Here is an 11,850-nt window from a genome sequence, read left to right on the forward strand (position 1 = left end):
CGCCTGGGTGGCTCAGTCAGTTAAGCGTCTGCCTTCAGCTCAGGTCCTGATCCCAGGGTCCTGGGATCAAGCCCCGCATTGGCTCCCTGCTCAGCAGAGAGCCTGCTTCTACCTCTGCCTGCCACTCCCCCGTTTGTACTCTCTCACTCTGACAAATAAATAAATTAAATCTTTAAAAAAAAAAAAAAAAGAAGGATGTAAGAAGGATGGATGGGCTTTCAACAGGCTCTGAAATTAAGGAAAGGGAAATAAGGATGAGCAAAGAAAGAGATGTTTGGAGTGTGAAGGAGGGCACTTCAGTCTGCTGCGAGAAGGGGATCGGGAGAAGGGTGGGGGCTCAGGAGAGGGGGCAGAGGGGTTCTTCCAAGTGCACCAAGGGGCACCAAGAACCCAACTGAAGGGTGCCACTACGTCATAGCAGCTGAGTGCTGCACGTGAGTGCTCTCCTGGCTGGACAGGGAGAAAGGGGAAGACAAGATGCCTGGAGGTCTCCCTGGGGAGTGGGGCAGGTATACTCACTGCCCCGCAAGAGGGAGAGATCCAAGGGCTACTCAGAGAATGGTGCACTGGCATTCCAAATTTCAGAAAGGAGGAAGTTCCAGATGCTGTCAATCACCAGAGGGCGAGCCTGGCAAGAAAGTGGATGAAATGGAGTGAAGATAAAAGTTGTCAGCAGGTCAAGCAACTTTGAAGAAACCAGTAATATTGGTGGCCGGAGGGCAGGGGAACTGGGTGGGGAGGTAGCGGGAGGCCTTTCAGTATGTACCCTTTTACACTTTCTGAATTTTGTGGGTTTGGGGGTTTTGGCTTTTGTTTTGTTTAGTTGGTTGTTTGTTTTTGGGGGGTTTTGTTTTGGTTACTTTTGGGTTTTGGTTTTGTTTGTTTTTGGAGTGAAGAAAAATAGGCCATTTATTGGTGTGGCATCACCCAGGAGAACAGAGAGCTAATGCTCAGAGGCCTAAGCTCCCCACCGGCTTCCAAGCAGGGGTTTTTAAAGGGTGAAAATTCAGGGGTTCCTTGGTGGCTCGGTTGGTTAAGTGGCTGCCTTTGGCTTGGGTCATGATCAGGGGGTCCTGGGATCAACCCTGAGTTGGGCTTCCTGCTCGGTGGGGAGCCCGCTTCTCCCTCTCCCTCTGCCCCTCCGACCCCAGCTCGTACTCTCTCTCTCTCTCTAATAAATAAATAAAATCTTTTAAAAAATAAAATAAGGGTGCCTAGGTGGCTCAGGCAGTTAAGCATCTGCCTTCAGCTCAGGTCATGATCCTAGGGCCCTGGGACGGAGCCCCGCATCGGGCTCCCTGTTCAGCGAGAGCCTGCTTCTCCCCCTCCCCTTGCTCCTCCCCAGCTCACGCTCTCTCTGTGTCAAATAAATAAATAAAATCTTAAAAACAAAAAAATAAAATAATAAAATAAAGGGTGAAAATTCAGGGTAAGGGTCTTGGATCATGCTGATTGATTGGCTATTAGGTCGAGTATAATATTTCCTTTCTGATCATCTTCTCCTGTTTGGCATCTCCTTGTCTGGTTTTGGTGCGATTTGTAGTGAGGTGGTCGTTCTGCAGCAGGGGCCTGTTTGTTCCTCTTTAGGGGCCTGGAACTGCAAAACATTCTCGGCAGATTATGTTTAGTGATGTCACCTCTAGAGTACAAAGGCAGAAGTTTTAAATCCTGTGACTATTACTAAGCTGCAAACTATTATCTCTTTTCTTGCAAATGTGGCACATGATGTTTATCATCTCAGGCAGAACAGCATCCCACAGACTTTTCAGGAGGCAACAGAATGTGATTTCCTGAGGCAATCTTACAGGTTTCTTTAACAGTAACTACGGGCTACATGGCTGGTCAGAGGCAGCTATGTCTAAACCGTGGGGTCTGTGGGAATTTGCATCCCCAGTCTCAGTGCCCCCGCCCCAGTCTTTAGTCAGTCCTCAGTCTTGAGGTATAGGAACTCTAGCTAGTTCCTGCTGAAGAGGGGTGAAGATCAGGATTAGAGGAATGAAACTGGTTTGCTCCTAACTGTAAGTCCTCTGGCCTGGCCTAACTTCAAAGCTTTGGACAACCATTAAGTTAATTCCTGCTTTTGCTGCTTTTGAGCAGGAACTCATGCCACATTTATGAGTAGATAAATCATAAAAAGCACAGTCGAGATAGATAATCCCACTTGGGTTATTGCCCAGAGTATTGATCAAATTCCTTGAGGAATCCAGAAAAACAGACCAGAAAACCAATTCCATTCTGTTCCTGGGATTTCAGCAGCAATTTGTTGCAGCCAAGTGGCTTGTTCTCTAATCTTGTCTAGGCGGATTTCTACTTCAGCTGAAGAATTAATGTAAATGCAGCAGGAAGAGTTAATTACCTTGCATATCCCTCCCTGTTCTGCCAAAATATAATCTAAGGCCATTCTACTGTCCAGAACTACCCAGGCCAAGGAGTCTAATGATTTTTGTTGAGCTACTTTTGCTTGAGCAATTTCATTGGCCAGAATTCCCAAGGTGATAGATTTTTTTTTTTATCATGTGCTTATGAGTCCTTATTCCCCACCACGGTAAAAATGTTCTCCCAAATGAAAGATATTTGCAAATGACATATCAGATAAAGGGCTAGTATCCAAAATCTATAAAGAACTTATCAAACTCAACACCCAAAGAATAAATAATCCAATTAAGAAATGGGCAGAAGACATGAACAGACATTCTTCCAAAGAAGACATCCAAATGGCCAACAGACACATGAAAAAGTGCTCAACATCGCTCAGCATCAGGGAAATCCAAATCAAAACCTCAATGAGATACCACCTCACACCAGTCAGAATGGCTAAAATTAACAAGTCAGGAAACGACAGATGTTGGCAGGGACGCGGAGAAAGGGGAACCCTCCTACACTGTTGGTGGGAATGCAAGCTGGTGCAACCACTCTGGAAAACAGTATGGAGGTTCCTCAAAAAGTTGAAAATAGAGCTACCATACGATCCAGCAATTGCACTACTGGGTATTTACCCCAAAGATACAAATGTAGGGATCCATAGGGGTACGTGCACCCCAATGTTTATAGCAGCAATGTCCACAATAGCCAAACTGTGGAAAGAGCCAAGATGTCCATCGACAGATGAATGGATAAAGAAGATGTGGTATATATTTACAATGGAATATTATGCAGCCATCAAAAGGAATGAGATCTTGCCATTTGCAACGACGTGGATGGAACTGGGGGGTGTTATGCTGAGTGAAATAAGTCAATCAGAGAAAGACATGTATCATATGATCTCATTGATATGAGGAATTCTTAATTTTAGGAAACAAACTGAGGGTTGCTGGAGTGGGGGTGGGATGGGAGGGATGGGGTGGCTGGGTGATAGACATTGGGGAGGGTATGTGCTATGGTGAGCGCTGTGAATTGTGCAAGACTGTTGAATCACAGATCTGTACCTCTGAAACAAATAATGCAATATATGTTAAGAAAAAAAAAGAAGAAGAACATAATAGGAGGGGAAGAATGAAGGGGGGGAATTGAATAGGGAGACGAACCATGAGAGACGATGGACTCTGAAAAACAAACTGAGGGTTCTAGAGGGGAGGGGGTGGGGGGATGGGTTAGCCTGGTGATGGGTATTAAAGAGGGCACGTTCTGCGTGGAGCACTGGGTGTTATGCACAAACAATGAATCATGGAACCCTACATCAAAAACTAATGATGCGGGCGCCTGGGTGGCTCAGATGGTTAAGTGTCTGCCTTCGGCTCAGGTCATGATCCCAGGGATCGAGTCCTGCATCAGGCTCCCTGCTCCTTGGGAGCCTGCTTCTCCCTCTGCTTCTCTCTCTCTCTCTCCCTCTCTCTCTCTCTCCCTCTGTCTCTCATGAATAAATAAATAAAATATTTTTAAAAAAGAATTTAAAAATTTAAAAAAAAACTAATGATGTAATGTATGGTGATTAACATAACAATAAAAAATTTAAAGACGAAAAAATGTTCTCCCAAATGAATATCAAACATATTCTCTTGATAATCAAGCAAGTAATCCCCATCTGGTATTGATTCTCTTTCTGTTCAATAAAATATGTTTTTTGAGGGTGCCTGGGTGGCTCAGCTGGTTCAGTGGTTGCCTTTGGCTCTCATCATGATCCTGGAGTCTCAGGATCAAGTCCCACATAGGGTGCCTGCTCAGTGGGGAGTCTGCTTCTCCCCCTAACCCTCCCCCCCTTCATGTGCTCTCTCTCTCTCATTCTCTCTCTCTCAAATAAATAAAATCTTTTAAAAAAATAAAATAAAATATACTTTTTGAATGTTGAACCATGCAAATGACTCTAAGAAAGCATAAAATAAACCGGACAATTTATTTTTTAATTGGGGTGTGGATTAGGTCACCTGCATGGACACTGGCGGGTCTGAGAGGATGACCTGAGCCAGGTGCCACAGGCCTGGAAGTCAGTTGCTCAGGCAACAAGAAGACCGAGGGAGCAGCAGAGCAGGACTCAGGGTTCTTACAGTGAGGGTAGAGCTGAGTGTGAGTCAAAGAGAGGAAGAGATTTTGGAGGTTTTATTGTAATACAGGAAAAGTTTTATCAGCCTATGGATTTAAGTCCAATATTTCCTATTGGTAGCTCAAGGAATATACTAATTCCAGTCTAGGCTAAGCATATGGCAAAAGTACACCCACTGCCAGAACTACCTTGAACGCCCCAGAGAAACATGTAACCCTTCCTGTTTGGGATTATCTAGACCACTGCTGGCCTCCATCAGTAACCAGGAGTGGTTCTCTAAGCCACGAGCTAGCTAGTCCTCCATCACTTCTCCCATACATAGACACAAAAATACACACACCTCTCTTCAGATTGAACTTTTAAAGACTCAGGGCTGAAAGAGACTTCATAGGACAACCCCTCCTTTTTTTTTTTTTTAAAGATTTTATTCATTTAATGGGGGGGGGGGTGGGCATGAGCAGGGGGCAGAGAGAGAGGGAGAAGCAGACTCCGGGCTGAGCAAGGAGCCCGATGCAGGCTCCAGGGATCATGACCTGAGCCAAAGGCAGACGCTTAACTGACTGAGCCACCCAGGTGCCTCCTTCCATTTCTTGAAGAGAATACTGAAACCTCTGGGACCTTGATGGCCTCCAACCTGAACTAGAGCCTAGACCTTCTGTCTCCTACTTGTTTCTCGCTCCCTAGTCAGACTTTATTTCTCAAGCCCACTAAGAATCCTGAATTTACCCATCCTTGACACTATGCCAGGGAGTTTAGTACTGCAAGCCAGGGACAGGAGGGCCCCTCATCCCACACTAGCAGAAGTCTGTGACCAAGGGACAAGGATCTAGATACCCCTACATGGGCTATGTGGGAAAATAGCCCCTACAGCATCTCCCCACCAGGCTGCACAGGAGAAGACAGCCTTGTGCACTACGGTTTGTTTCCATATAAAACTGTAACTGGAGGGGCCTGGCACTTGAAGGACTCATCAGCTCTCAGCTCTACCTGCCACCAAGAACCTGTCTTAAATTCCAAGCTGAGATGAGGCCCCTCGTCCCATTCACACTCCCCTAGAAAGAAGACGTAGCAAGAAGGTGACAGGATACAAAGTTTTACAAACTTCAGTTCTTACTTTGACAGCCTTTATATTTCTGATTTCACTGGAGTGTGAACTGTTCTTTTGAGAAGTTTGGCAATGAGGGAGAGAAGAGATGAGACAGGGAAACAGAATATCCAGCTAAAGTTCTTTTGAAGATTTTGTAGTCTGTCTCCAAATTAGGCAAAGGGGAAGAGAGCTATCTCTTCTAGCACCTACTGTTTGCCAGGCTCCCTTACACCTCACATTAGCCCTGTGAAAAATCAGGGTCTCCAATTCAAAGACAAAGATGCTGTGATTCAGAAAATCAAGTAACTTGCCCAAGGGTCCTCTTTTAAAAAGTAATGGAATATGGGGGCACCTGGGTGACTCAGTTGGTTGAATGTCCAACTCTTGATTTCAGTTCAGGTCATGATCTCAGGGTCCTGGGATCGAGCCCGGGGTAGGGTTTCATGCTCAGCAGGGAATCTGCTTGAGATTCTCTCTCTCCACCCCCTCTCTCTGCCTCTCCCTCCTCTACAATAAATAAATAAATCTTAAAAAAAAAAAAAAAGGTAGTGGAATATGGCTTTGAGCCTAGGTGTGTCTGACACAAAAGCCAAAGTTCTTTCTCAGATTTATACGGCCTGACTACAAAGGAGATTTCTACAAAGAGGGCATTTTAGAATAAAGAGAACTGGGTGGAGGCATAAAAGGCAAAGAATTTAAAAGGGAAAGGCAAGAGTCAAGTACCACTAAATACTGCCCCCACTCTCCCACCAAAGGTCATCCCTTTGAGTTCAGGAATTCAATTTAAGTCAGAAACAAACTTTTTCTGGGTGGATGCTGGCTGAGCTGAAAAGGAATGACTTCAGCAGTCAGTCATTTATTGCATGCCTTTTATTTGCAAAATATAACCCATGACATAATTCCTGCAATCAAGAAGTTTACAATCGGGGCGCCTGGGTGGCTCAGTCGTTAAGCGTCTGCCTTCGGCTCAGGTCATGATCCCAGGGTCCTGGGATCAGGCCCCACATCCGGCTCCCTGCTCCACGGGAAGCCTGCTTCTCCCTCTCCCACTCACCCTGCTTGTGTTCCCTCTCTCACTGTGTCTCTCTCTGTCAAATAAATAAATAAAAATCTTAAAAAAAAAAAAGTTTACAATCTAACGGGGGAAACCAGATATTGAACCCATTATTTAACAAGCAGTTTCCTCAAAATTGTTGTGTAAGAGAAATGCTCTAATCTCCTGGAGTATGTAACCAACCAATCCAACCAATGGGAAGGAGGGGCTTTTTCACCTGGACTTGGATGGGTAGGGAAGTGAGTGTGCAGGAAAAGGGGCAGGGCAATCTCCAAGGTGTTAATAAATGCTGTTGGCGAAGCTGTGGAGACCGCAGGTTAGTTGGGAGTGACAGAGAAAGAGAAGGCAGAGGTGCAGAGTTGAGGAGAGGTTTTGTTTAGGGCGATGTAGCTCTGACCTTGCCAGCCCCGCCATCGGAAGGACAGCGGCAGTAGGAAAGATTAAAGATGGTAAAATCGTACTGATACAAATAATCGCACAATTAGAAGAATTAGTACTAGGGCTAATTATACAGTAGGGGTGAAATGGGCAAGGTCATCACAGTACACACAAGCGGAGGACGTTTGCCTTGCCACGAAGTAGGATCAATTCTAAGAATGGAGGGGAAGGTCGGATGGGTGTGATGTTACACTATCGTGAGACAGAGGAAAGTGGAGGGCACTGGATTGTTTGTATAGGAAGTTAAAACTTCGTTCAGGCCAGGAGGGCTGGGGTGGTGACTAGCTTCGGAAGAGTTGAAAGAGTCTTGAAGCGTGGCCAGAGGGACTGTGAGCATACGCAAGAGGATGCACCGCGTGGGCAACAGCGACCAACAGCTCCGATAGCCGTGGGGCGGTCTGGGTCCCTGGGAGGGGCTGCGATTGCAGCCCTGTCCCGCACAGCACAGCTGGGCCACAGCGGCACCACCCCTGCGAGCAGGTGGCAGCACCGTCGGCGGGAGCGGGGCAGGCGGGGAGCGCAGGCGGGGGCGCGCGCTGGGGGGCGCGGAGCAGAGGGCGCCGCGGGCAGCCGGGAACGGGGGGCGGGCCCGAGCAAGCGGGCCTCCGCGCGGCACTTGGCACGCACGCGCAGACGGGCCGCGGGGCCCGGAGGCACAGAGGAGGGGGAGCGAGAAAGGGGGGTGTGGAACGTATTTCCGCTCTGGCGGACAAATAATACCGGCCAAAGGGGAGGCCAGGCTATCCGGCCCTTTAACCGTGTGGGGGGGGCCTGCTGCAGAAAGGGGGGTCGGGAAAGGGGGAATCCTGCTCCTTTAATTCCCTCCCCTCTTCCTCCTCCCCGAGTTCTCGCCGACGCCGAGGCGCGCGGGGCCTGGAACACACTGCACGAGCCGCCCCCGCCCCTCCCTCCTTACGCCCACGCGGAGCTGGCCCCGCGCGCGCGCCTCGTGCACCCCCGCGCCTGCGCGCTGCCCAGGCCCTGCCCGTGTTTGGGGGCGCTGCCGACCCCGGGGGGGGTGGGGGAAATAGGGGGGGAAAAAACAGCACGCGGAACCGGGCCAGGTGAGAGGCGCGTGCACTCAGGGTCGTGGGGCTGGGGGGGCGTGCCACGGAGCTATGAACGTGGGGGGGGCGTGCACGAAGCGTGCAGGCGGCGGGGGGAGGACGTGAAAAGCGCGTGCAAACGTGCAAAGGGGGGGCGGAGGAATGAAGCAGCGGGGAAAGGGGGCGGGGTGAGAAGAGGCTGCAACCCGGGCCACCCGGGAGCCCAGAGCCCCAGGCCTCTGCTCCCGGTTTTTCCTACCTTCCCCGTGGGCGCGCGGACTCGCCCGGTCCTCGCGGGCGGTCGGGCTGGGGGGTGTGGACGCCGCTGCCCCGCCCCCGGGAACCACGCCTCCGTCCTCTCGGAGGGACAGCGCTTCCCCAGGGACTGGGGAAACTGAGGAAGAGGCCTGAAGACTGGGAGATCTGAAGCTGGGAGGCTGGGCAAGAATGGGGGCGAGGGGCCTGGAGCCTTGGCTTAGGAGAGCCAGAGACCTTTGTCTCTGACCGGTTTCCTTCCCAACCAGGGTTGCCCACCCCCGCCACAATGGCCTCTGGGGTGGAAGTCCTGCGCTTCCAGCTGCCCGGCCACGAGGCCGCTACTCTGCGGAACATGAACCAGCTCCGCGCAGAGGAGCGGTTTTGCGACGTGACCATTGTGGCCGACAGCCTCAAGTTCCGTGGCCACAAGGTCATCCTGGCCGCCTGCTCGCCTTTCCTGAGGGACCAGTTCCTGCTGAACCCCAGTTCTGAGCTGCAGGTCTCCCTGATGCACAGTGCGCGCATCGTGGCCGACCTGCTCCTCTCCTGCTACACGGGCGCTCTGGAATTCGCTGTCAGGGACATCGTCAACTACCTGACGGCTGCCTCCTACCTGCAGATGGAGCACGTGGTGGAGAAATGCAGGAACGCCCTCAGCCAGTTCATTGAGCCCAAAATAGGCCTCAAAGAGGATGGGGTCAGCGATGCCAGCCTTGTGAGCAGTGTCAGTGCCACCAAATCCCTCCTCCCTCCTGCCAGGACCCCAAAGCCAGCCCCCAAACCCCCACCCCCACCCCCTCTGCCCCCTCCACTTCTACGGCCTGTGAAACTGGAGTTTCCCCTGGACGAGGACCTGGAGCTGAAGGCCGAGGAAGAAGATGAGGACGAGGACGAGGACGTGTCCGACATCTGCATCGTCAAGGTGGAGTCGGCCCTGGAGGTGGCACACCGGCTCAAACCTCCCGGAGGTTTAGGAGGGGGTCTGAGCATCGGAGGTTCCGTGGGCAGCCACCTGGGAGAGCTGGCTCAGAGCAGCGTGCCCCCCAGCACTGTGGCCCCACCGCAGGGTGTAGTGAAAGCTTGCTATAGCCTGTCTGAGGATGCAGAAGGGGAGGGCTTGCTGTTGATCCCCGGAGGCCGAGCCAGCGTGGGGGCCACCTCGGGCCTGGTGGAGGCAGCAGCGGTGGCTATGGCTGCCCGGGGGGCGGGGGGCAGCCTGGGGGCAGGGGGCAGCCGGGGACCCCTGCCTGGGGGCTTTTCCAGTGGAAACCCCCTAAAGAACATCAAGTGCACCAAGTGCCCGGAAGTGTTCCAGGGCGTGGAGAAGCTGGTCTTCCACATGCGGGCGCAGCACTTCATCTTCATGTGCCCACGCTGCGGCAAGCAGTTCAACCACAGCAGCAACCTCAACCGCCACATGAACGTGCACCGCGGCGTCAAGTCGCACTCCTGTGGCATCTGCGGCAAGTGCTTCACGCAGAAGTCCACGCTGCACGACCACCTCAACCTCCACTCCGGAGCGAGGCCCTATCGCTGCTCCTACTGCGACGTGCGCTTCGCTCACAAGCCCGCCATTAGGCGGCACCTCAAGGAGCAGCATGGCAAGACAACGGCAGAGAACGTGCTGGAGGCCAGCGTGGCCGAGATCAACGTCCTCATCCGCTAGCGGGGCGGGCTCGGAAGCCAGGAGGCAGGGGTCCCTGGGCTGAGTGGGAAGGGAGCTCCCTGGCCCAGGAGAACAGGGGGGTGGGAGGGTCGGGAACAGGCAGGTAGGTTGGGGGAACCTGAGCAGACACATCCTGAGGGAGGGACTGAAGATTCCCTGGAGAGAAGACCCCTGTCTTTTCAGAAGAAAAAAAAAAGAAGGAGAGGGTTCTTTGAGAAGGCCAAGGGGATATGGGCTCCCAGAGAAAAATTTTCTTCTCTTAGAGGTGCATGGATATGTGGAGGGAGGGAAAGGGTCTTATAGATTGAGAAGAAAAAAAGAGGAAAATACTTTATTCCTGGTTAAGGCTGCCCAGGGAGAGGTTCTGATATTTCTTGAGATGGGGGGTGGGTGGGTGGGAATTGGGAGGGAATTTGGCAGGAGGCAGCTTACATGCTCCTGCATAGAATAGATCCTTGGGAGAGGGAGTGGTAGGGGGAAAGGATTATTGAATCCCAGAAAAGGAAGTGGGGAGACAGTTCTTGCATGCTGGGGGAATGGGACTGTGGGTAAAGGCTCACCGAAACTCTAGGGAGAACCATGTCAGGTGCCAGGTAAGAGAACTTGGGGGTGAGCATCCTGGGTAGATATGGAAAAGTGGGGGACAATAGCAAGAAGGATGAATAGTGGCGGGGGTGGGGGTAGGGCACTTAGATGAAAGGATACAAGGAGGGCTGTTGGGGGGGAGGGAGAGGAGTAGAGACTTATACAGTATTTTTTAAGAAAAAACATATTTTTTAGGATTTTTTCTGGAGTTTGGGGTTTTAGTTTTTCTGCTTTTGTTTTCCACAAAATAAATAAATTAAAAAAAAAAGCCAAACCCTTTTTTTTTATACTCTGTCTGGCAACTGCGTGTATATGACTATCCCACCCTAGACAGCGTCTCCCTCCTTATTGCATTTGCTCAATCCTCAGCAAAGCTCGTGCAGGTCCCATGTCTGAAGGAGACTTGACAAGAGCACGGGATCGTGACAAGTGGGCTTCTCTGGCTGGGGACCCTCCCAGTTCTGCAACCTCAGCATCTGGCAGGTATCTCACGCTTATGTTCCGTGATTGGCCATGGTGGTAACACACAACTTCCTCTTCTATTACAAGAGTTTGGTATCAGCCTTAGGGATGAGCTATAAAGGTGATCATTATGCCCACCAAAATTGTAAGCAGGAGCCTATGTTTGGGCATTTATGTTCTGACGAAAAGGTTCATGTCCTCTGAAAAAGCTAAAAAAACACTATGCTTGGATTAGGGTATGGAGAAGACTACAAGTCCCACAAAGCTCTGGAATAGTTCTTAACCAAAGAGAACTACAGTTCCCAGAAGGCCTTGAATTGGCCTCAGGTGCCCCATAGCCCAACTACGGGTTTCTATCAAATACTGCGTGTGAAATCATAACAGGGTTTTTTCTTAACTTTGACCAGAATGTAATCCGTAAAGGGATGGTACCCTAAATAATGCTATCAAGGTTGTATATCTTGGTGTAATATTCATAATTCCACTGTTAACTGGGCTTATGACCCGCGTAGTGCCTGACTATGCTTGTGAGGTGTTTGGCAAAAAAAAAAGGTTACTTAGTAGTGTCACCAGGCAGTAATAACTCTTGGGCCTCTGGGGGCTTACTTGGATCCCTAGTTCATATGGTGGCGTAACAGGTCTGGCATAAACAGAAGAGACATTTAGCCCCAGGTTTTCAAAAGGGGACGCTGCTCCAGGAAACATGAAGCAGCAAGGTAAAAGCAGTCGAGCAAAGGTGTCCTCCGCGCGTTCCCACTGCCCCCTTCCTGCTCGTTA

The 11,850-nt window shown here is 50.6% G+C and overlaps 2 protein-coding genes across 5 annotated transcripts in view; one reads left to right on the forward strand and one right to left on the reverse strand.

The window, feature by feature from the left end:
- C2 (complement C2) overlaps positions 1-8,580 on the reverse strand; it is a 52,157-nt gene extending 43,577 nt beyond the window's left edge. Inside the window, exons 1-2 of the mRNA XM_027603812.1 lie at positions 8,362-8,580; positions 520-628 (exon numbers count right to left, since the gene is read on the reverse strand). Of these exons, the coding sequence (XP_027459613.1) occupies positions 520-573 (54 nt within the window). The 5' untranslated portion in view covers positions 574-628; positions 8,362-8,580. The remainder of the gene's footprint in view (positions 1-519; positions 629-8,361) is intronic.
- On the forward strand, positions 6,605-10,925 carry ZBTB12 (zinc finger and BTB domain containing 12). Of its 4 annotated transcripts, none has more exons than XM_027603837.1 (2): positions 6,605-6,934; positions 8,627-10,925. In XM_027603837.1, the coding sequence occupies exon 2, from the start codon at positions 8,647-8,649 to the stop codon at positions 10,024-10,026; it is 1,380 nt and encodes a 459-aa protein (XP_027459638.1). In that variant the 5' UTR covers positions 6,605-6,934; positions 8,627-8,646; the 3' UTR covers positions 10,027-10,925. The 4 variants fall into 4 exon arrangements, with proteins under 4 accessions (XP_027459638.1, XP_027459636.1, XP_027459634.1 ...); XM_027603835.1 differs by lacking the exon at positions 6,605-6,934 and adding an exon at positions 6,958-7,067; XM_027603833.1 differs by lacking the exon at positions 6,605-6,934 and adding an exon at positions 6,961-7,536.
- Positions 10,926-11,850: the final 925 nt, after the last annotated feature.

This window comes from Zalophus californianus, chromosome 7 (assembly GCF_009762305.2).
Source record: "Zalophus californianus isolate mZalCal1 chromosome 7, mZalCal1.pri.v2, whole genome shotgun sequence".
NCBI classification, from domain to species: domain Eukaryota; kingdom Metazoa; phylum Chordata; class Mammalia; order Carnivora; family Otariidae; genus Zalophus; species Zalophus californianus.